General features: G+C 38.7%; 4 protein-coding genes across 7 annotated transcripts; 1 reads left to right on the forward strand and 3 right to left on the reverse strand.

The window, feature by feature from the left end:
- Positions 1-9,186, forward strand: LOC112200073 (carbonic anhydrase 2). Of its 4 annotated transcripts, XM_024341082.2 has the most exons (10): positions 4-135; positions 575-676; positions 6,068-6,123; positions 6,461-6,601; positions 6,901-6,949; positions 7,052-7,168; positions 7,316-7,369; positions 7,698-7,783; positions 8,443-8,548; positions 8,728-8,892. In XM_024341082.2, exons 2-10 carry the CDS (start codon positions 623-625, stop codon positions 8,890-8,892), a joined length of 828 nt encoding a protein of 275 aa, XP_024196850.1. In that variant the 5' UTR covers positions 4-135; positions 575-622. The 4 variants fall into 4 exon arrangements, with proteins under 4 accessions (XP_024196853.1, XP_024196850.1, XP_024196851.1 ...); XM_024341085.2 differs by lacking the exon at positions 7,052-7,168 and having other exon boundaries at positions 1-135; positions 8,728-9,186; XM_024341083.1 differs by lacking the exon at positions 4-135 and having other exon boundaries at positions 623-676; positions 8,728-9,186.
- Positions 9,187-11,052: 1,866 nt separating this feature from the next.
- Positions 11,053-13,552, reverse strand: LOC112198350. Its single transcript, XM_024339455.2, has 4 exons — positions 12,590-13,552; positions 12,262-12,465; positions 12,087-12,178; positions 11,053-11,988 (listed from the first exon to the last, which is right to left on the reverse strand). The coding sequence occupies exons 1-4, from the start codon at positions 13,340-13,342 to the stop codon at positions 11,277-11,279; spliced, it is 1,761 nt and encodes a 586-aa protein (XP_024195223.1). The 5' UTR covers positions 13,343-13,552; the 3' UTR covers positions 11,053-11,276.
- A 1,926-nt stretch (positions 13,553-15,478) lies between these two features.
- LOC112200025 (protein NUCLEAR FUSION DEFECTIVE 6, mitochondrial) lies at positions 15,479-17,788 on the reverse strand. The gene is made up of 3 exons (XM_024341020.2): positions 17,554-17,788; positions 17,006-17,124; positions 15,479-15,752 (listed from the first exon to the last, which is right to left on the reverse strand). Exons 1-3 carry the CDS (start codon positions 17,730-17,732, stop codon positions 15,733-15,735), a joined length of 318 nt encoding a protein of 105 aa, XP_024196788.1. The 5' UTR covers positions 17,733-17,788; the 3' UTR covers positions 15,479-15,732.
- Positions 17,789-18,117: 329 nt separating this feature from the next.
- Positions 18,118-20,588, reverse strand: LOC112200159 (protein NUCLEAR FUSION DEFECTIVE 6, mitochondrial). The gene is made up of 3 exons (XM_024341178.2): positions 20,376-20,588; positions 19,891-20,009; positions 18,118-18,632 (listed from the first exon to the last, which is right to left on the reverse strand). The coding sequence occupies exons 1-3, from the start codon at positions 20,540-20,542 to the stop codon at positions 18,613-18,615; spliced, it is 306 nt and encodes a 101-aa protein (XP_024196946.1). The 5' UTR covers positions 20,543-20,588; the 3' UTR covers positions 18,118-18,612.
- Between the last annotated feature and the right edge of the window lie 989 nt (positions 20,589-21,577).

Genomic DNA, 21,577 nt, shown 5'->3' on the forward strand with positions numbered 1-21,577 from the left:
TCCAAATAAAGCCCTTCCCTCTGTTCCTCCTTCAGTCATCGACATATCATATCTTTTCAGACTTTCAGCACCAGAGAGACTCCCAGTTCTATCAATCTCTTGCAGAGTACGTTGTTGGAGAGCACTACTTCTTGGGTAACTTCTCTTCTATCTTAAATATACCCAACTTTCCCGCTATTGTTTGAAGACCCTTGCAATGAATATCAATACCATTGGATATATATACATATATGCATGCATTCGGATTCATAGTTATTCGGTAGCCTGTACCAAGTAATTTCATGAAGTTTGCACTCTAACTTGTTTTTATTATGTTTCAAGAGTTAGTTTTATGTAATTTGTTATTTTTAGCCAATTTGTATGCATTGTCGTAAGTTTTTTATCTACCCTTCACTCCATCGCGTTTTTTGTTTATGTACGATCCGTCTCTAGCTATTTGAAATCATATTATAAGTTATAACCATGAGCACAATGATTGATTAAATACTAGGTAACTTTATAAGAACAGTTTAAATAGTAGGATTATGAAATTACTAGATTCTAACTAGTGCATGCTTTCTTTTTTCCTGAACAGGCTAGGGTCAGAAAAAGGGAAGAGTACGTAGTGAACAAGTAAAGAATCATGGCCGGAACGTTTAGAAAATGCATGATGCTTTGTTGCACAGCAAAGGTCACGGTACGGTCTCCTTAATTTCTTCAACTTAATTAGTTTCTCTGCATGCTAGCTAGCTATATATTGAGTATCAACTACTCCAGCATTCACATTTCCAGAGACCTCACTAATTCTCTAATATTCCAATATATGAGCGGGTTTGTTCATCTTACCAAGACGTACTGGTGGATCTGATCTAGTTATGTATGATAGAGAAATCGATATGCATTTAAAAACAGATAAGTCATTAATGGATCATGGATGACATCGATCAAGTTAAAGATCAACGTCTGCATCGATCAGGATCAACTGAAACTTAATTATTTCCTGGCTTCATTCACAGCACATGCGGCTAATCATAATTAATTCTTTAAGAACCCTAGACCTAACTACCTTTGCGACCCTTAAACTGGGAACCTCTACTTCTGGCCCGGTGATATCTGATGCCGGTGACGACAAACCATCGCTAAATATTACCTATTGGCTTTGTACGTTAACCCTTGTCAAAACTGATCAAACCGTATTAGGCATTTGAAAGCGAATGGCATGTGAATTTGACGATCACGGACTTTAATTTACACAAGTCGGTCCATATGGTCCTAGCTAGCTCTTCTTTCTTTATTCTCAGTCACCTTCTTCATCATCCAATTTCCTCTTTACTCTTTGAAAGATGAAGAAAAAGTCCTAAGCAGCCAACTGAGCCAAGAGCCATCATAATCCAAAATTTCAACGGAGAATATGACTGAAACAAATTGCAGACAATTGGAAGACGTCCCTTTCCCTTTCAATTCACCAAGGGCTAGCTTTATAGCTGCAATCAAAATCAAAATAATGTCTTCTTTAGGAAGTGCTTTCCATACAAGTCAAAAGTATTTATAAAAAAAGTGGGTAGGTTTTCCTCCTTTTTAAATCATACCTCTAATATAAATACACTCTTTTAATATTTTTTTAATTTATCATTCCCAAATCAAGACGTGATAAATAGAAATATAGAAATTGATTTCATTTAAAAAATATGAAAAATATATAGAAAGTCAGTTATGCTACGCCATCATGCATGCTACAATCTGACCTTGGGAATTTATATTTCATAGTGATGAGGGATGATGCCATGCTATGATTGTTATCCAATGATATTGTTATTTATATATTATTTAGAGGGAATTTCATAAATGATTACTCAACTATGATTTATTCGGCACTTTGATCACTCAATTTTCAAATATATCACTTTGGTCACTCAACTATTACCCTGTCAATCACTTTAGTCATCCAAGTGTCGCGTTTTATCTCACTTTAATCACTTCTCCTAATCATTCTAATATAGATTTTTCAATTTTTCACAATTGATTGGACGAAAATATCATTAATATTGTAGCAAATAATTTTTTTTTTTAATAAAAAAAATTAACGAAATGACTAAACTGAATAACAGAGTTAAAGTTGAGTGACCAAAGTGATATATTTAAAAAGTGATTGACCAAAGTGTCGAATAGGTAAAAATTAAGTGACCATTTGTGATATTCTCCCTATTACTTATTTATTATCAATAATAGAGTAACCAAAATTATTGCACCAAAAAAAGAGAATACCAAACTTAAACACAAAAACTTTATTAGCAGCTCAATATCAGTTGATTTAATGATATAAGTCTCAATTTTCAATAATAAGAGATCGTGAATTCAACTCATGAATATAATTACCTTTTTTTTTTAAATCAGGAAAATTTTATATTCATCACAAGCCATAATAGCTAGGTCGTTACATACCCATCCGCCGTTACTTGATAGTACCCACAAGTGGTACATACAAATAGTCATACTCATTATACATTCAAATACGTAAAGGTAGCGGAGACCTTCATTTGGTACTACTCCAGAAGCGCTAGAAGTACATAGAGTGCACTAAAAAGTGCATTAGCTTCCTAAGAGGAATTTATTGTAAAAGACAAGCTAAAACATTAGAGGACTAAGGCAAAAAGCCCAACCCAAGTTATTAAGCCCAAGAGACTCAAAGGAAGAGTGCCACTCATAACCTATCAAGCTCGGCACGGTCCAGGCCCACATCTCCCACACACCATGTCGTTGGCACCAACCTCCGCAGCTTCACCCAACCCGCTTTGCCTGGCTCATGATTCCACGAACCACCGCCACGCCAAGATCCAAAACGTAGCGCACCACGCCGCCGCAAAACAAACAGGACCTCGATCCAACACCCCACAATCCTCACCGCCGTAGATGCGAAATCCACGACGCAGTTGATCCAAGCCGCTATCACCAAGGCCGGCCAGTGTTGGTCAGCATGATCACCGCTCAGAGATGCAGTCCTCGACAACGATGTCAAAGCCGTCCGGTTACCCTGAGCACTGACAATCACCCAATGAGCTTCGTCGAATAATAGAAATCGAGAACTCGTCCAGTAGCAGCCTGCAAGACGGCCCGGAGGCCAGCCAGAAGCCAGCCTAAACGCTAGGGGCGGCACCGGACGAACACGAACATGCAGTTAGAGAGAATCGGCCTTTAGGGTTTCATCTTTAAGGTTTCTACATGAATATAATAACTCTTAGTTGTTGATGTAAGAAAAATAATAAATAATAAAACCTTAATAACATCGTTGTGCCAAACTGCCAAAATATATAAAAAGTAAGACATTGAGAGCCACAACAGAGGGAGAAACACAGTAAACCATATTATGGTGTTTGTTCTCTTGTTATAGTAATTCTAATGTTGAATATTATAGCATTTTTCTGGTCACTATGTGACATGAGATTATGTATCATATACTACCTCCTCACTTTTATCTTGAAAAAAAAGTATGTTTATTGACCAAACGAATAATATTGAAATCAGTTTTTTTTTTTTTCAACAAGATTGCCTTGATCACTCATGTTAATGATCTTTTATATAAACAATGCAAGTCGGAGCTCCATTATTATCCTTTGAGACATTAAAAGTTATGTCAAGTTTGTTGGTTTGATGTTATGATTATGTTACAAGTAGTTTATAAGTAGTTATAACTTGTATTGTTCATGTTAGTTGTAACACTTTTTTATCAATAAATCCATTTGATAAGGAAAATTAGGAATTTGATATGTAAAACTCCCACTTCCTTTTCAAAAAAACAATTAACGCAATGTAAGTAGTAATTTAAAGCTTTCAAAAACTAGAAGCTAGTCATTTGAAGTTGTGTTTCACGTTCCCACTACCCACCACGTGGCGCCAACCCACATGTAGTCTTCAGTTGACTTCTCGAAACATCGACACGACCGCTCAGTGAACCAAAGCCTATAATACTGCTACCGTTGATTTCTTCTTTCTCCACTCCTTTTCACCACGATATGCCCAATCATACTAATCCAAACCCCTCGACCACCCTACCACACTATACCCTACCACACCCCCACATTCCCCACACTAATCTGTACCCGGTTGTCGTTCACTTACCCCTTATGGTATGTAAAAGCAAACACAAGGGAGTCAAAACGACGCGTTTCGTACTATACGTTTTAAGTCATTATTAATAAGGATAAGGGTCATTGACTAAAAGCCTTAAAATGAGCTAAAGTTATCGCACTTACTCCAGCAACAGATTTTTATTTCCCACTACCCAATTTAACTTAAAAAGACAATTTTACCCTCATTCAAATTAATAAATTACACCCCATATGCCATCAAGCTCTCTCTCCTCTCTCCTCTCCGATATGACTCTCTCTTTCTCTCAGCGGGAGATGATTGAACTCTCGATCAGAGTCTCAAAACAGCGCCGCCTAGCTGCAGACTCTCGATCAAAGTCTCAAAATAGCACTGCCTAGCCTCGGACTCCAGATTAGAGCCGCCTAGCCTCGGAGATACCTCAACGAAGTCTCTGAGATCGTCGACGGAGAGGCCGAACTTCCGGTCTATCTGAACGTCGTCGTCGTCGTCGTCTCTCTCTCTCTCTCTCTCTATCTTGCAGATTCCGACGATCCAACGAACGTCATGATCTGCATCTCACCGGTCTCGACAATCCGGTTTTGATCGACCTATTGGGACCAAAACAGCAAATGAGGCTCTACAACCGGCAATCAAAGAAAGGTTGAGAGTTGGGTGCCTATAGCATTTTCTGGGTGCCCAAATATATATATATTTTAAGTAATGGGGCATAAAGAACGGAAAAAAAAAAGTTTTGAATGTCTATTGGGGCAATAGACGTTTTTTCCTGATAAATGGGGGCAGAAGGCTCAGAAGAAAGAAAGAAAAAAAAAAAATGTTCTATTGGGGCAATAGACGTTTTGAATTGATGTAATCTTCTCATTTTTTTTTTATTTAATCAAAGTTTATTTGTCTAAATTTAAAGAAATTGGTTCTCATTCCTGCGACTGAAAGTTCTGTTGGGAGGTAATAGACTTCTATTGGGGGACAATAGACGTTTATTGCCCTTCTATTGGGGGCAATAAACATTTCTAGTGAGGTTTTCAGAAAAGTCCGGTGGGCGGCAGCTGACGATCGGATTCCGGAGACCTGTTACCTGAATCATGCGAAAGTTGGCCGGATTCCGGCAGCCGGTGACGGGGCTCCGGCAAAGTCCCTAATGGTTTCTCTCTCTTCCATTCTCTCTCTCTCTCTCTCTCTCTCTCTCTCTAACTAACAAAGGTGAGGGTAAAATGGTATTAAAAAAAAAAAAAAACAAAAAAAAGTCTTAATGAGATATTAAAAAAACTTAATGGGGTAAGTGAGAAAAAAATATCTAAAAATAGAGTAAATGGAAAAAAAAAAAAAAAAAAAAAAAAAAAACCAAAGGATAATGGGGAGTTTCCTTTTACGTCTAGATTTTGGAGAAAACAATTATTTAATAACCAAATAAAAGAAAAAGTAAAACAATTTTGGTCAAGACCTTAGACCAGCTTGGTATAAATAGCAGGCACAGTTTACGTGAGTGCTATAGAACTGGTGGTGACTGGTGCCAATTAAGTCCTCAAATCCACATTACCCGTTAATTCCCTTCTCTCTCTCTCTCTCTCTCTCTCTCTTTTTCTCTCAAAATCCAGATTCAAAGAACCAAACACTTTCTCATCCATAGGTTCGTACAAACTCTACTCCTTCTTCCTCCGATCCTGATCAGAATTTATCACATATATATATATATATATATATATAGATATACGTACATCATGATATATCATTATAACTACACACATGATCAATTGCGCATGGATTCAATTTTGTTGAATTATGATGCTATTTGTAGTTTTGTATAGACTGAAGAAATGAATCGATGATTTTGTTTTGAATTTGAATATATTGTGAGTTGCAGGCGTTATATATATATAATTAATCGGAAATTTTCCAGTGTCGGTTTTGTTGTTTAGAATTGTGAAAACGATTGTGAATTGTTTGGTGTTGATTTGGTTTGGTTTTTTTGGATTGAATCTCACAGAAGGAAGAAGACATGGCTTACGAGGATGCCATTGCCGGACTTTCGAAGCTTCTCAGGTAAGCACTCTGGTTTTAACAACTACTCTGTTGTCTCCGTCCTTTTCCAGGCCAGACAAAATGTGATCCGTGTACCTGCTCGTTTGCTGTAAATAGTCAACAGTCTGACGTCCTTATCTGTCATTTCGCTCCCTTCCTTTTCCGGTCACACGTCCTTCCGTCTCAGAAGCGTTCCCCTCGGCCCCCTTTTCAGGCTGTTAATGGCCACGTGGGACCCGTTCAGGGGGTGGTGGCGTTTGATCCAACCGTGTTCGTCACGGATGGGCCCCACCCTACCCCGGACTTGGATTGTATTGTCGTCTCTGACTCGTCTGAACTTTTTTCTTCCATTTTACAGTGACAAAGCTGACCTCGAAGGCGTCGCCGCCGCCAGGATCAACCAGATAACCGCCGAGTTGGAGAGGGCCGGGTCGGATGGGTTTGACCCGGTCGAGAAGCTCAAAAGCGGGTTCGTCCACTTCAAGACGGAGAAGTTTGAGTGAGTTTCTTGGAATATTCTGTTGGCTTAATCCCCCTCTCCCTCCCGCAATTTTCATTTCCCAAAATGCCCCCCTGGTTTGGTTTGACACTTTTAACCGACACACGTCTTATCCAAAAAGGAGCCAAAAAACCCGTGTAATAATTTTTTGTGATTAGTTTTAATTAAGCCGCGAATTATGCGCGAGATCCAACATGCAATAAAGAAATTATAGAAGCATCGCCATGAAAATGGGAAAGTAGATTTAGCTGTGCTTTCCCGATTAAAAATAAATTGGATAACAAAATTTTCTTTCGCAGGAAAGATGTAGACTTGTACGGCCAGCTCGCCAAAGGCCAAAGCCCCAAGGTGAGTGACTTTGGATCTTAATGAAACACTTTAGTGCTTTGCCATTTTTGAGTGGTATTTAATTTCGAAATCTGAAGGGGTTTTGAAATTCATCAAATGTAGTTTATGGTATTTGCATGCTCGGATTCTCGAGTTTGCCCCTCCCACATCCTCAATTTCCAACCAGGGGAGGCTTTCATGGTCCGAAACATTGCCAATATGGTCCCTCCGTTCGACACGGTTAGCCTAATAGCTCCAAGTCTTGGTCACAATAGCGCATGGTTTACGACTAAAATGATGAAATATGCTCCTAAGTTATATAAAATGCGGAGTGGGTCTTTGTTTTCTGGTTTCATTAATTACGAAATTGACTATTGTTTGTTGCAGACAAAATACTCGGGAGTGGGGGCGGCCATTGAATACGCAGTGTTGCATCTCAAGGTGAATATCTTAATATTGATACGCCACTCTGTTTTGATCTTCAAACTTTACTCATAGCTGTACTGCTGCTTCTCAACGTGGATATCATATGATCATGGCCACTCTTTTTTATAGTTCAACTTTTCCAACTTGACCCTGTTGCTCAATAATGGTCTCCTAGTCATTAGGGTCTCTGTCCCTTTTTCTTTAATCCTCCAAAATAAAGGGAGGAGAAGAAGCTGAATTATTGGTGGGGAGAAGGAATAATACTAATTGTTGTTAAGTGCAAGTAGTGCATACCTTTTTCTTCAGGAACGTCGTTAAGAAAACAGAAATGTTGGATTTGCAGGTGGAGAATATTGTGGTGATCGGGCACAGCTCCTGCGGCGGTATAAAGGGGCTCATGTCGATCCCGGACGATGGGACCACCGCGAGGTGAGACTTCATTTATGGATGCAAGAAGCAGCTTATAAACTTTGCATCTTTGTTCCCGTGATTTGGCTTTAAAAGTTGAATAATCAAAGTACAAGTTACAAATATTCAGTTGAATTAAGAAGCATTAGCTAGCTATATATATATTCAGTAGGAGTTTTGGCATCTTTGCTTTTCAGGACTTCCAAATTGGTGGGTTTTCTTTCTCATTCCCATGTGAGTTGATTGTTATTGCTACAAACATTATAATATGACAGTGGTTGGTGTCATGTCCAAGTCATGAATAGAAAGGAATATACGTTAGAGAAACTTATTTCATCAGTGGTACCATAGTTTTTTGAGGCATCCAAAAAGCTAGAACAGTGGAAGTGAAAGTAGAAGTAGAAGGACAAGTACTTTATATCTGCCACATATTCTTAATCATCAGATTCTCTGAAATCAACTGTAAGCTTTAGGATGCTTTCTTCATTCTTAACATCTTCTATTACGAAAAATATGTTGTACATCTGGCACAAGTTCACCTAAAAACTTCTCTGTATTGTCTGATCAAGTAAGCTATTCGTATCTGCATGACAAAAAGAAAGAAAGAAAAAGTAAGCTATTCGTAGTTAGAACGGACTAGTTTTGCACTAACAGTTTCTGGTTGGATGTTAAATTTCCAGTGACTTCATTGAGAATTGGGTCAAAATCTGTGCGCCAGCAAAGACCAAGGTTAAATCAGCATGCGGTGACTTAACTTTTGCAGAGCAGTGCACCAGCTTGGAGAAGGTAATTTTTTCATTGCTTGAATCAGATTAAGCTCATTCTTAGAGGAAATTGTAATCTTAATTACACCATTCAATGACTGTTAGTTAGCCTTGTGGTACAAGAAACAAGGTTCAGTGGTTCAAATTGGAAACTTAATAGCTATGCATACTAATGGTTGTGAATTCGTGACCTTAATGTAGGAGGCTGTGAATGTGTCACTTGCGAACTTACTGACATACCCGTTTGTTAGAGAGGCCGTGGTCAACAATAAGCTGGCTCTGAAGGGTGGATACTATGATTTTGTCAACGGTGGTTTCCAGCTCTGGGATCTTGATTTCAATATTACACCCAATGTGATTGTATGAGCATCACACATTATCGAGAATCCTCCCTTTTATTTCATTAGAATTTACCCCACAGGCGCATCTTTTGCATCTTCTTTTTGGAACTACAGTTTGGCAAAATAATAGTCTTTATGGCCCGTGTCATAAGAAAATAATGTAAGTAGTTTGGCAAGTTTCTCTTTGTTCATATGTAAAGTTTCTCTTTTCTGTATGTGGTCATCTTCCTAGCTTCAAGCTTGTTGAATTATGTATACAATGGTTGTTCAATGACCATGCACATTTGAAGCCAATGTTCGGCTTTAAATTTTTCATTCTGCAGCCTCTTTTCTTAGCGTGTTACTTCCATTTATCTACCTATACTTGCGTAAAAGGCAAAGCCATACGAGCTATTAGCATGAACGTGCTACTATATTATTAAAAATTATTAAAAATCTTGATGAAAAATAAAAAATTTGTGTTGGTTAGATCGACAAATTTTCGTAAACGACATGGCTACATATTTTGCTTTATGCAATTTTTTTTTTTGAGGAAAAAAAAAGAAAACAACTGTAACATGAAGCCCCCTAAAACAAACTAAGTGTAATTAATCAAAATTAAAAGCATTAAGCGCAGACAACGGAAATTTTCGTGACCAAGTAGTTGGAGCAGAGGCATCGTGTCCAAGAGAAGTGATTGCATCAGCCATGTCTTTATCCAAGTTCTTTTTATTTCCTTTCAGCATTTCTTTTCACAAATTTGTTTCCTTTTAGAAATTCTTTTCACAAATTTGTTTCCTTTTGGTTAAATTTTCACAAATGTTGTTTCCTTTTAGTTATTTTTCCCTTCTTTTTTGAAATAAGGGCTGGATTTTTCCCTCTTTTATGAAGACTTGGATTTGTTAGTTCTCGTGGCCACAAAATTAAGGGCCAACACTTGTTGGGCTATTTGGCGACACGTTTTGAGCACACATTAGAAATTAAACCCTAGTCCTGTCCGGACTTGTGCCCATTGCCGCCCTTGACAAGGAAACAATCACTGCCTGATGGGTTCCAACGAAGACAGTGGAAAACCACCGAAGCGCCGCCGTGCACGGATGAGTGTCATTTTGCCTCAACCCCATATGATTTTCAGGTTCCCAAAGCCTGAAGACTACGACCACCTCGATGACGACGTCGTAGACGATCATCACCCTCCTCTCTCCGAAGAATCCGATGCATGTTTGGAAACTAGTCCCGATCACAATCCTCGTCATGAAAATGGTACTACCAGCAGCTCCAGACCTTCAACGGCGTCGTATTTCGATTGTAACTTGTGCTTCAAATCGGAGAGGCAGCCGGTTGTGACTGCGTGCGGGCATTTGTATTGCTACTCTTGCTTGTGCGACTGGCTGCAGTTTGGTCGGAAATGTCCTGTTTGTGAGGCCAAGGTGGATGACGGACGCATCTTTCCGATTTATCAATGCAGTGGACCGAGACCAAAGACACAATTGGTGCAAGTAAGTACCAGTACGAGTGAGCTAGAGAAAGATCGATTTTGTGGAGTATTTGTTTGAGAATCGATCCATCTCTCTGTTAGTTGATGACTTAATGTAGCTACAATACCCGAAGGAAGGTGTTCGATAAAATGCCTATAAGAGATATTTGAAAAATAATTGTTACTAATTTATGGTCTTCAAACATATAGATCTCGTCCCTTCAATAAACATGTAGATCTCGTATTATGAATTTATGGTCGTTAAATATATAGACCTCGTGTTTGTAAAAAGGAAAGGTTTTCTTGTACCTTTCTCATGGTTAGTTTTCTATCCATTTTCAAGACCATAAATTCATAATACAATATCTACATGTTTATTGAAGGGACGAGATCTATGTGTTTGAAGACCATAAATTTGTAACAATTATGGTCCTACATGGGTGACTCAGTAAAACCAATTGGTACCAGAATTTGCAAGCAAGTCAAATTGTCTGCCTCAGATACTCAGTCCTATTGTTATAACTTTTTTACTATGTCACTACTTTGATCAAAAGCATATGAAACATTTAGTTGTATTGTTACACTCTTTTGGCTGTGTCACTCGCTTATGTGCATGAGAGTCAAGTTAGATGGAGAAGTTGCAACAAATTAGGCCTCGATAGCCAACATGTGAGCGAAAGAAAGCTAAATAGAGTTCGTGTATGGCTCAGATTTTTTCTTGATACTTTCTTCACATACTCGTAAGGGACATGTATAATGGAGATGAATCAATAAATGAGTAGTGCTAGAACAAATTAACAGTACACAGCTCACTCTAACACTAATACATGGTCACAAGAGAATCACTCTACCACTAATACATGCGGCTAAGAGAATAAGCTAGAGATTCAACAAAAGCAACAGAATCGCCACACACAAAAAATAGTGGTAACATAATCAGTGCCGCATTAAGTTCAAGGATTCTTCATCTTGATCCTCAACTTTCTGGCTACTTGTGCTGCCTTGGGATGTACTGGTCGCTTACTGCTATCACATTGTTGTATTTCCACCCAATTAATCACTCTAAGTATCAAAGACTGGGGTACTTTTCGCACATCCCCATCCGTTGTTGTGCCTTTTGTTTTCTTCATGCCTTTCTCCAAAGTCTTCTCCAAGAATTCCATAAACCAGTTCCCAGCTTCTGTTTCAATCTGCTTCCCCAATTTGATTGTATTGGTTAAGCTGCAAGAGTTCGAAGAAACAGCTGGTGGTTTCTTGTTCTCATCATTCTCGCCAATGGTTTCAAGATTCAGCTTTCCAAGGGGAGTGGATGGTGTCTTCCTTTCCTTCTGATTACTAGAGGCTCTCAGCTGTTTCTCGAAGCTTGTCTTCTGCTCACCTCTTTCGGGAATGGTTGCAACTGACTTGTACAAAGCGCACCTTCTTTTCGATAAGCTCAATTTCGAGTTCATGGAGTTGTGAACCATTTCGTTTAACACTGCATCTTCTTCTTCTTCTTTGTCTCTCTGCTGCTTAGCATTTGGTGTTTCAGCAGCTGAAGTAGCTGCTTGAACTGAGACCATTTCCGCCACTGCTTGGACAACTTGCTGATGGAATTCGAGAAATTGATCAAAGCAGGCTGCTGGGGCATCTGCTTTAGCTGCTTTGCACAAGTTTGAAAACGTCCTACACGGAAGGAATCATCGAAATTGATCTTAGCAAATGATTATAACTGAGCAAACAAATATCATATGCACTACACAATGTGAGGGGTTTGGTCATACTTGAGTGATCGGACTAAGGCCTCAGTAGCCGAAGCATCTCTCAGTGCATTGAGGGCAATCTTCTGAGCTGTCTCTCGCTGCTGCACAGCTTCCTGTAAAACACAAAACATAACATCAGCACAATGAATCCAACGAAATTGTAAACTAATTAAACACTAGGGAATCTAGGCCTTACTTTTCCAAGCGTGCTGAGTTTTCCTGGTAAGTTCATAGAAAGACAGAGACTAGTGCTGTTGCTGTTGCTGTCATTCGACACATTAGCAGACTGCGGCTTTGAATTGGAGGTCTTTTGTGGGGTTTGTGCATCTCCAGCCACATTGAGAGACGTTGTCACTCTTGCATTTCGCAACCGCGGTGGTGGAGTTGAGCTTTTCTTCTCCTACAACAAGCAATACAGAGACACAAAATTCTCTATGAACATCAATGTCTTCTGCCGAATTGGGCTACGTGATTGGTGTGTGTACAAAGTGTAAAATTGTATTGAAGAGGAGCAATGTACCTACAGCTTGGTTGAAGGGACTAATCGGAATCCTCGGCTCTCTATCAGACACGCTTTTGCTCCTCGGAAACTTCGACATTGAAGGAGTCACACAGCTCTTCCTCAGCAATGGACTCTCTCCCTTTGCGTCCCCCATCTTCCCCAAAACTCCACCACCAAACGAGCACCGAACTCCACCACTTGCAACCCTTCCCCTGATCATTGGAGACATCGCCGCAGCATTCCTCACCGGCCGGTCCTTCACCGGAGTACTATAACACTGATCAAAATCCAAATTCTTCAACACCATTGGAGACGAAACCACATCACCCCCATTCAAATCCCAAGACCCTCTTCTAGTCGGCTTCGAATTCGACATCTGCTCTGTTTTGTCGCCTCCTCCCTTCTGTCTCAGACCCATCAACGGCTCCGGAGTCCCCATCAGAGGGTGCCGGCCCGGGAGCGGCTTGGCTCCTTTGACCACCGGAACCGGCGACCCGGGCTCCAGTCTGTCCACATATATAAACTGACCCAGCTGCATCTTGTTGCTCAAAACGATGTCGTCTTGTTCCGACGGGAGGCTGACGTAGATGGAGTGGGAAGAGTCGGAGACCTTGATGTAGAACCCTTGTGTGGGCCAGAGGCTCTTCTCGTCCAGGTCCGCCGGGACTATGTCGGTGACCTGAAGAAGCGAGCTCCGGTGCTCGCCGGTGGGCTTAAGGCCCGTGTTCATGGAGTTGACGAGCTTCAGCAGAATTCCAGGTGCCAGAGCCGCCATGGATTTATCGCCCTTTCCGAATAATCCCCAATTCTTGAATACCCAGATGAGGATTTTGACTGAAATTCAATACCCAGATGATGGATTTGAGTGAAAAGAAGGGTGGGATTTTGATCAAGAGAACCAAGATTGGAGAAGATAGGGTTTTTTTGGGGATTCTGAGGAGCGGGTGAGGTTTAAGACGGCTGTTGTTGGCAACGGTAAGTAGGTAGGTACATGCGAAAAGGTTAACTTTTCAAAATTCGAACGTTGCGCCAACGGTCATATTTATTTTTTTATTTTATTTTTTTTTCATTTTTCTTATGATAATGACGTTCACGGACTTGGGCCGTCAGCCCGTCACGTAATTATTTTGATTTTATTTATTGCCAAATTGGCCTTGCTCGTGAGTTTTTTTTTTTCCTTTCAATTTCTATATTGTACACAATAATTTCTTTTCTCTATATTTTTGATGTAATTTGTTAGCATGTGTTGTGCCTCTTATGAGTGTTGTGAGGACATTGCATGAATTAGAGAGGGTGAGTGTAAGTACAAGATTTTGTACATGTTATTTGTTGGCATTCCCATACAAAGCTAGTGAAGTATATCATGACAATTCATCACTGAAGAAGCTGGAAAAGGGCCTAATACTGATCTCAAATACGTTACAGGTAAATGCATCTCATGAGTCAGCATATGCATTGGGATTGCAATTTGTGTTGCAATCCTTGAGTCAGTCCTAGGTTTTAGGAAGTTTGTTTTTGGAAAGTATCTTTCTATTCTTAAATTTTATTATGCAAAGATTTTTTTCACCAGTTAAAATCGTCCCATTGAAGACCTAATTGATTTAGGTCTGTTTATTTTAATTGGCAATCTTTTGTTAAAAAGATCTTTCCTAATAGGAATCAATTAGGGTTAGACGCATTGATTGTACACGATTCTTTCTCCATATAATTCTGAAAATATGGTCTAGGTTTAGAGAGCTTTTAATTTGCATATCATATCAATTTGCATGTGATTGATGCATATATTGTGGGTCTAAACTCTCCAATTCAAATAGTGTTTAAGGAAAGGAGTTTAGGAAATCTTATCTGCATTTAGAATTGTTTTGAATACATATCAGATAAAAGATTGTGATTGCATATTGTTTTGAAAAACCTTTCCATGTTTATCTCAATCGGTGTTTAATGTGATTGGATTGAGGGGGAGTCTTTATCTTCTATAAAAGGTTTTGAAACTGCATTATGAGATGTAGAGTTTTCTGATTGAGAATTTTAATTGTGCTGCATAGTCTGCACTAACTGTTTTACAAAACTCTCATTGTTTGTTGATTGATTGATCATACTGCTTGTTCACTGCATTCATCACTTGCATATGTGATTGAGATCAGTGAGGCTTCAAGGCAAGATTGAATTTGAAGGCGTGTCCAGATTTCTTCATCTATACAGATTGCTTCATAGTTGTTTAGAATAGGTCTTTTACAGTTGTAAGCAAGTTAGCATTGTTGCTAGTCAATGTGGTTGTGTTGAATACCACTACTTGTGATCTGTAACGATTTGATTCATATTGGATTTGATTCTCGTGTTGGCTACGTTAAAAGCCACGCAGTGAAGTTTCCTCAGTGGAGAGGTTTACACTGCGTCAGCAATTCTTGTGTTCTTTTATTTGTGTTGTTGCTTGTTTGAATAACTGTCATTACTCAAACTCTATCAATTTTGTTCCATCCGGTAATTACAGTGAGGTAACAATATTACATATAAACTTTGGAGCTCATTCGGTGTGTAGCATAGGGCCGAGCCTAGTCCATCTTATCCCAGGGCAGGCCGAAAACTTTGCAAGTGCAACAATTTGACAACTCGAGAGTCATTCTAATGTTCCATCTTTTAAGCTTCTGTTTATGGCCAAAACTATAAGCCAATTGAACCAGAGACCACCTTTTAGTCTTAACACTGGTAAGTGAACCGTTACACTGGTTTATGAAATACCAACACAGTCCACCGAAAGAAGATAAACTCAATGTAACAAATGATGCTGCATCAGTTATCTTGCACGACGGTATTAGTTCAAAACGAAACAAAAGGTAAAAGTTTGAGCAAATTGACAGTTGGACTTGGGGGAGAAGATGATGACTGTAGAAGAAAGGTTTTGCTCGACCAATTCCTTCAAAACAACATTAAGTAAATTTCAAAGATCTCACGGTATTCCGGGACTCTTGTTTTATAATTGTTGATGAGGGACAGGCAAAAATGTCAGGTCATGACCAATACAGACCGAAAGCTTGAGAAATATTGAAACAATCATCTATCTTTCTTACGTTACACTGAAGTTGAAGCAATCAGAGACATGCAAATAAACAAAATCTGCTATTCATGATCTAGCTTGTACCTAGAAACAGCTGCTTGTTAGCCCTGCTATAGAGGGGTTGCAAAACCTGCACATAAACACAATGTACAAGGTGAAAAGTTGAAGGAAAAATAAATCAAGTAGAGTCATGGAAAAATAAATCATGTAGAGTCATGATCTCACAATGTTATGGTATGATTGGACATGGTTATATAAAATGATCAAAGATCATCACTGCTTATCATAACAAACCCATTATTAAGAGGACCTGAGTTACAAAGGAAGCTTGCATATCTTGTTAACCACCGCAAGAATTAAAATTTGCAAGAGCTTCCATGACGGAGAAATGCTGCCTTTTGGCATTTCATTCAAATTATACATGGATAGATTATAATAACAACCTCCAGATATATCACCCACTTCCCCTCACCTTCACCTGGAAATCTAAAAAGACTATTAACAGTGCATTATTAGCAACTTCTTTTGGTGCAGCAATTTCAACATCAAGCATTCATGTCAACCTAACGCACCAAAGCAATATTTTTTCAACTCCTAGAGAAGTCTAACCAACTTTAAGGCCCATGGGAGATGCTTGGTGGTGCAAGTCTTATCTAAGTAGTAAATTAAGTGCATCTCATCATTAGTTCATATATGGATGGCTGAGATGCAAGATAAACCTACCCATTATGTATATCAACCCTCCTATATGAAATAAGAATCGAGTTTTAGCTACTTGGTGGATTCAGAATGGCCAATAGTCTTATGGCAAAACAAACAACAGAGATGACAATTTTTGTCATACTTATCTCCCAGCACAATGAACAAGTCAAGCACTCAAGCAGAGGATTCTAACTCTTAACTGCATTATTGTAATATCTGATTCGGAAAGAAAAGATAACCCCAAGTTGCTAAAGCACATCCCAGTCAGGCCATTGTAGAAAAAGCGTGAAACATGTACAATTTGCAAGCACAATGCGACCCTTGAAAACTAGGTGTAGCACAATCCAACTAAACTCCTTTCAAAACAGGTAATAAGAAAACCAAGTGTGTAATATATATCCTCCCCACTCAATTGAAAACAGGTAACAAGATCTAATTGTGCATTCTGTCTTCAGCATTAGAAAACCTTACAAAGTAACCATCCATAGCACGGTAAACAATCATTTATCTTGGTTATAAAGCAAAAGCATCCTTTACATGTTTTCATACACAATCTAATTACTCCGTACCATAGAACATGGCATGCTCTGGATTCTTGACATGATAAAATGTAGTGCGAACTAAAATCATAGGCCACCAAACAAGCCACTCTATGATAACAAAGTAAATTCTGACCGATACCTTCTGATAGGCAGCCCCAGCTGGTATTGTGCAAAGACAGGAGCGAAGTGAACAAGGCAGAAGCAGTAGCACTGTGCAGCGGGATCAATGACTGTGCAGCGGCCAACTCCACAGGAAGCCTAAAAGTTGCAACATTAAACTATTTCAAAAGAATGATAATACACAATGTTCATTACAAGTTCATAAAATGAACAAAACAGATTGATCCAACCAAAAAATACTCGAAAATTCACAAGCTAGCTCTTCCAACACTATAAATGATATCGTAATGAACTGACTTCTCAAAATGTGCAATTACAACGAAACCTAAACACCAAGCTTTGGAATCCAGCGCAAGAAGAACAACTCAATAAGCAGATTTTCAACAATTTTGAGCTACTTACACTTAATAATTTTCACATAACCAACGCTAAACACCAAAATCAAATTTCTATATCACTGTTTCCAGATTTTCCAAGCAGCCAAACAAGGTAAAAGCGTTCGTTTTCAATTCTTCCAAGAAATTGACAAATCAAACAGCAAGGTACATGAAAAAACGAAAAAACAACCTTGAGAACTTGAGCTTCTGAGTAGCGAAAAAGCGGGAAGTAGATGTGGTTTTGGCGCCAGCGAGTTCACTGAGCTTAAAAGCTTTGGAGGCGAACGGTGAAGACGACGATGCGTTGAAAAGGGCTTTCGCGGAAGCTGAAGAAAATTGTAGGGTTCGCCTCGCGCAATTAGCCGCCATGTTTTCCCCAAGCTAAGCTCAACTTCAGTCCCCTCTCGGAGCAAAATGAAATCGATTTCCCAGACAATGGATTCTTTTGTGGGCTGGGCCTCAGAGTTAAGAGAACTGAATTTGGTGAGTGGGCTATAAGATGGGCTTCTTGAGATAAGTGGGCTATAAGGTTTTAATAGTTTTGATTTTTGAACAAGGCGGATAAGGTCCGAGTTTAAACAATCAATTATAGTCGATTTATTAATACCGATAAGTTATGAAAGAGCTTCGCATCTCACATTTTAAGTATTATGATGACAAGTGTTCGAAAAAATATCCCAAGATCGAAACTTTGCATGAGTCTCAATTTTTTCTAATGTTCCATGTTAAGCTTCAATGTGACCAAAACTGTAAGTTGAGTCAGGGAACAAGTTTTAGGCTTTACACTGGTAAGGTGAATCGTTACACTAGTTTATGAAATACAAATACAGTCCACCGAAAGTAGATAAACAATTTAAATGATGGCGCATTGTTTATCTTACTTAATACAGGCATCATGCAGTTCCAAACGAAACCAAGCAAATTGACAATTGGAGTTGGATGCAGCAGATGATAACTGTTGAATAAAACAAAGGTTTTGCTCAACCAATTGCTTCGAAACAACACTAAGCTAATTCCAGCGATCTCATCGTAGTCCCGGACTCTTTTTTTTTTTTTTTAATTGTGGACGATGGACGGGCAAAAATGTCAGGTCATGATCAGTACAGACCAAAAGCTTGAGAAATATTGAAACAATCATCTATCTTTCTTAAGTTACACGGAAGTTGAAGGCAATCAGAGACATGCCAAGAAACAAAATCTGCTACCCATGATCTAGCTTGTACCTAGAAACAGCTGTTCATATGCCCTGCTATAAAGGGGTTGCAAAACCTGCACATAAACAGAATGTACAAAGTGAAAAGTTGAAGGAAAAATAGAGTACGTAGAGCCATGATCTCACAAGTCACAATGATATGGGATAATTGGACATGGCTATCTAAAATGATCAAAGATCATCATTACTTATCATAACAAACTGCAAACCCATTATTCACAGGGGCTGAGTTTACCAAGGAAGCTTGCATATTTTGTTAACCACCAGAAGAATTAATATTTGCAAGAGCTTCCATGACAGAGAAATGCTGCCTATTGGCATTTCATTCGAACGATACATGGATAGATTATAATAACAACCTCCAGATATATCACTCACTTCTCTCACTTTCACCTGGAAATCTAAGACGACTATTAACAGTGGATTACTAGCAACTTCTTTTGGTGCAGCAAGTTCAACATCAAGCATTCATGTAAACCTAATGCACCAGAACAATATTTATTCAACTCCTAGAGATGTCTAACCAACTCTAAGGCCCACTGGAGATGCTTGGTGGGGCAAGTCTCATCTAAGTAGTAAATTAAGTGCATCTCATCATTAGTTCATATATATCTTGCTGAGATGCAAGCTGTCTTTAAAAAGAGAATCCTACCATTATGTATATCAACCCTCCTATATGAAATAAGAATCGAGTTGCTGTTACTTAAGTTAGCTACTTAGTGGATTCAGAATGGTAAATAGTCTTGTGGCTAAACAAGCAACAGAGATGAAAAATTATGTCATACTTATCTCCCGGTACAATGAACAAGTCAAGCTGGGAATTCTAACTCTTAACTGCATTATCATAATATCTGATTCAGAAAGAAAAGATACCCCCCAAGATGCTAAAGCACACCCCAGTCGGGCAATTGTAGAAAAAAGCATGAAACATCTACAATTTGCAAGCAGAATGTGACCCTTAAAAACTAGGTGTAGTATAATGATGATACACAGGTCCAACTAAACTCCTTTTGAAACAGGTCATAAGAAAACCAAGTTTGTAATATATACCCTCACTTCACTCAATTTAAAACAGGTAACAAGAACTAATTATGTACTATGTCTTCGGCATTAGAAAACCTTACCAAGTTACCATCCTTAGCATGGTAAACAACCATTTAGCACCTTTACATGTTTTCATACAAAATCTCATTACTCCATACTATAGAACATGGAATGCTCTGGATTCTTGACAGAATAAAACGCAATACGAATTAAAATCATACGCCACCAAACAAGCTACTGTATGAAAATGAATGTAAACTCTGACGATACCTTCTGATAGGCACCCCCAGCTGGTATTGTGCAAAGACAGGAGCGAAGTGAACAAGGCAGAAGCAGTAGCACTATGCAGAGGGATCAATGACTGTGCGGCGGCCAACTCCACAGGAAGCCTAAAATTTGCAACATTAAACTTGTTCAAAAATAATGACAACACACAATGTTCATTGTCCACAACAAGTTCATCAAAATAGTTGATCGAACCAAAAATACTCGAAAATCACAAGCTAACTATCTTCCAAAATATGCTTTAAATGATATCATAATGAACTGAGCTTTCAAAATGTCCAATTATAATGAAACCTAGATCAACTTAATAAGCTTAATATACAGATTCCTATCACTATTTTCAGATTTTCTAAGCAAGCCAAAAAAAGTAAAAGCGTTCATTTTCAATATTATACTCAAGAAATTTACAAGTAAACAATCAAAATAGCAACATACGTGAAAAAAAATTAAAAACGAAAAAACAATCCAACCTTGAGAACTTGAGCTTGTGAGTAGCGAATCGAGGAGTAGATGTGGTTTTGGCGCCAGCGAGTTCACTGAGATTTAAACCTTTGGAGGCGAACTGTGAAGAGTTGAATAGGGTTCTGGCGGAAGCTGAAGAAAATTGTAGGGTTCTTCTCGCACAATTAGCCGCCATGGTTTTTCCGAAGCTCCAGTTCAGTCCCTGCTGAGCAAAATGAATCGATTTGCCGGACTAAGGACTTTTTTGTGGGCTGGGCCTTAGAGGTTTAAAAAAATCAATAGATTTCGAGGCCCAATACGGTTTAAGTCGGCTGAGTTGAGGGAACTGAACTTGGTAACTGGGGCTATAAGGCCTGCTACAAGCACCTTGCCTTGATTTCCAATATTTATGTTCTTTGTTTCTAACACAGGCATTGCCAATTTGCCAGCCAAAGTTTCTCCTACTACTTAAGTGGTTGTTTGATCTTTGCGTGTGTAACTGCCTAGTTTCCTGTAGCTATAAACATTTTCTTCTTAGAAAGTTTACTGGAACTTTCGGCTCAAGATGACATCTTTTGTCAATGTAACGTATGTTTCCTTGTATAGAAAGAGAATCTTTCAAACTCAAAATACACTACTTGACTCGGCGGTTTGTCAAATTTTGGCATAATGACAAAAATACGATAAACCGCCGAGTCAAGTAGTGTATCTTGAGTTTGAAAGATTCTCTTTCTATACAAGGAAACATACGTTACATTGACAAAGGTGTTTAATCTGTTGCTTTTGTTGTTGCAAGTTGTAGCCATAGTTTCTTGCTTTGCTTGTCTTCTTTTGTATATTTGTTCTATCTATTATTTTGGCCTTCTTCCCAGTTTGCTACCTTAATAGTACAAATTCATGTACTTGCATCCGTTTTCTCTTCCATATTGTACTTGTTTTTTTTTTTTTTTCCTTTCTGAATTGTTATTGACTAGTATGAGTTGCCCCATTATCATGATCTATATGTTTTCAATGAATATAAGATGCCCCATAAACAATCAGGTTTGCATGAAAAGGACCTGCTTGTTAAACTTTATACACTCGAAATAGTGTCATATACTGCAAGTCTACAACCAGTCTATAAAGCATCCTACTCCTAATCCTACATCTTTTAAGTGTTATCTTTTGTTGTTGCTAGTTGTTGCCATAGTTTTTTGCTTTGCTTGTCTTCTTTTGTTTTTTTTTTTTTTTC

The sequence above is a fragment of the Rosa chinensis genome, chromosome 4 (assembly GCF_002994745.2).
Source record: "Rosa chinensis cultivar Old Blush chromosome 4, RchiOBHm-V2, whole genome shotgun sequence".
NCBI lineage: Eukaryota > Viridiplantae > Streptophyta > Magnoliopsida > Rosales > Rosaceae > Rosa > Rosa chinensis.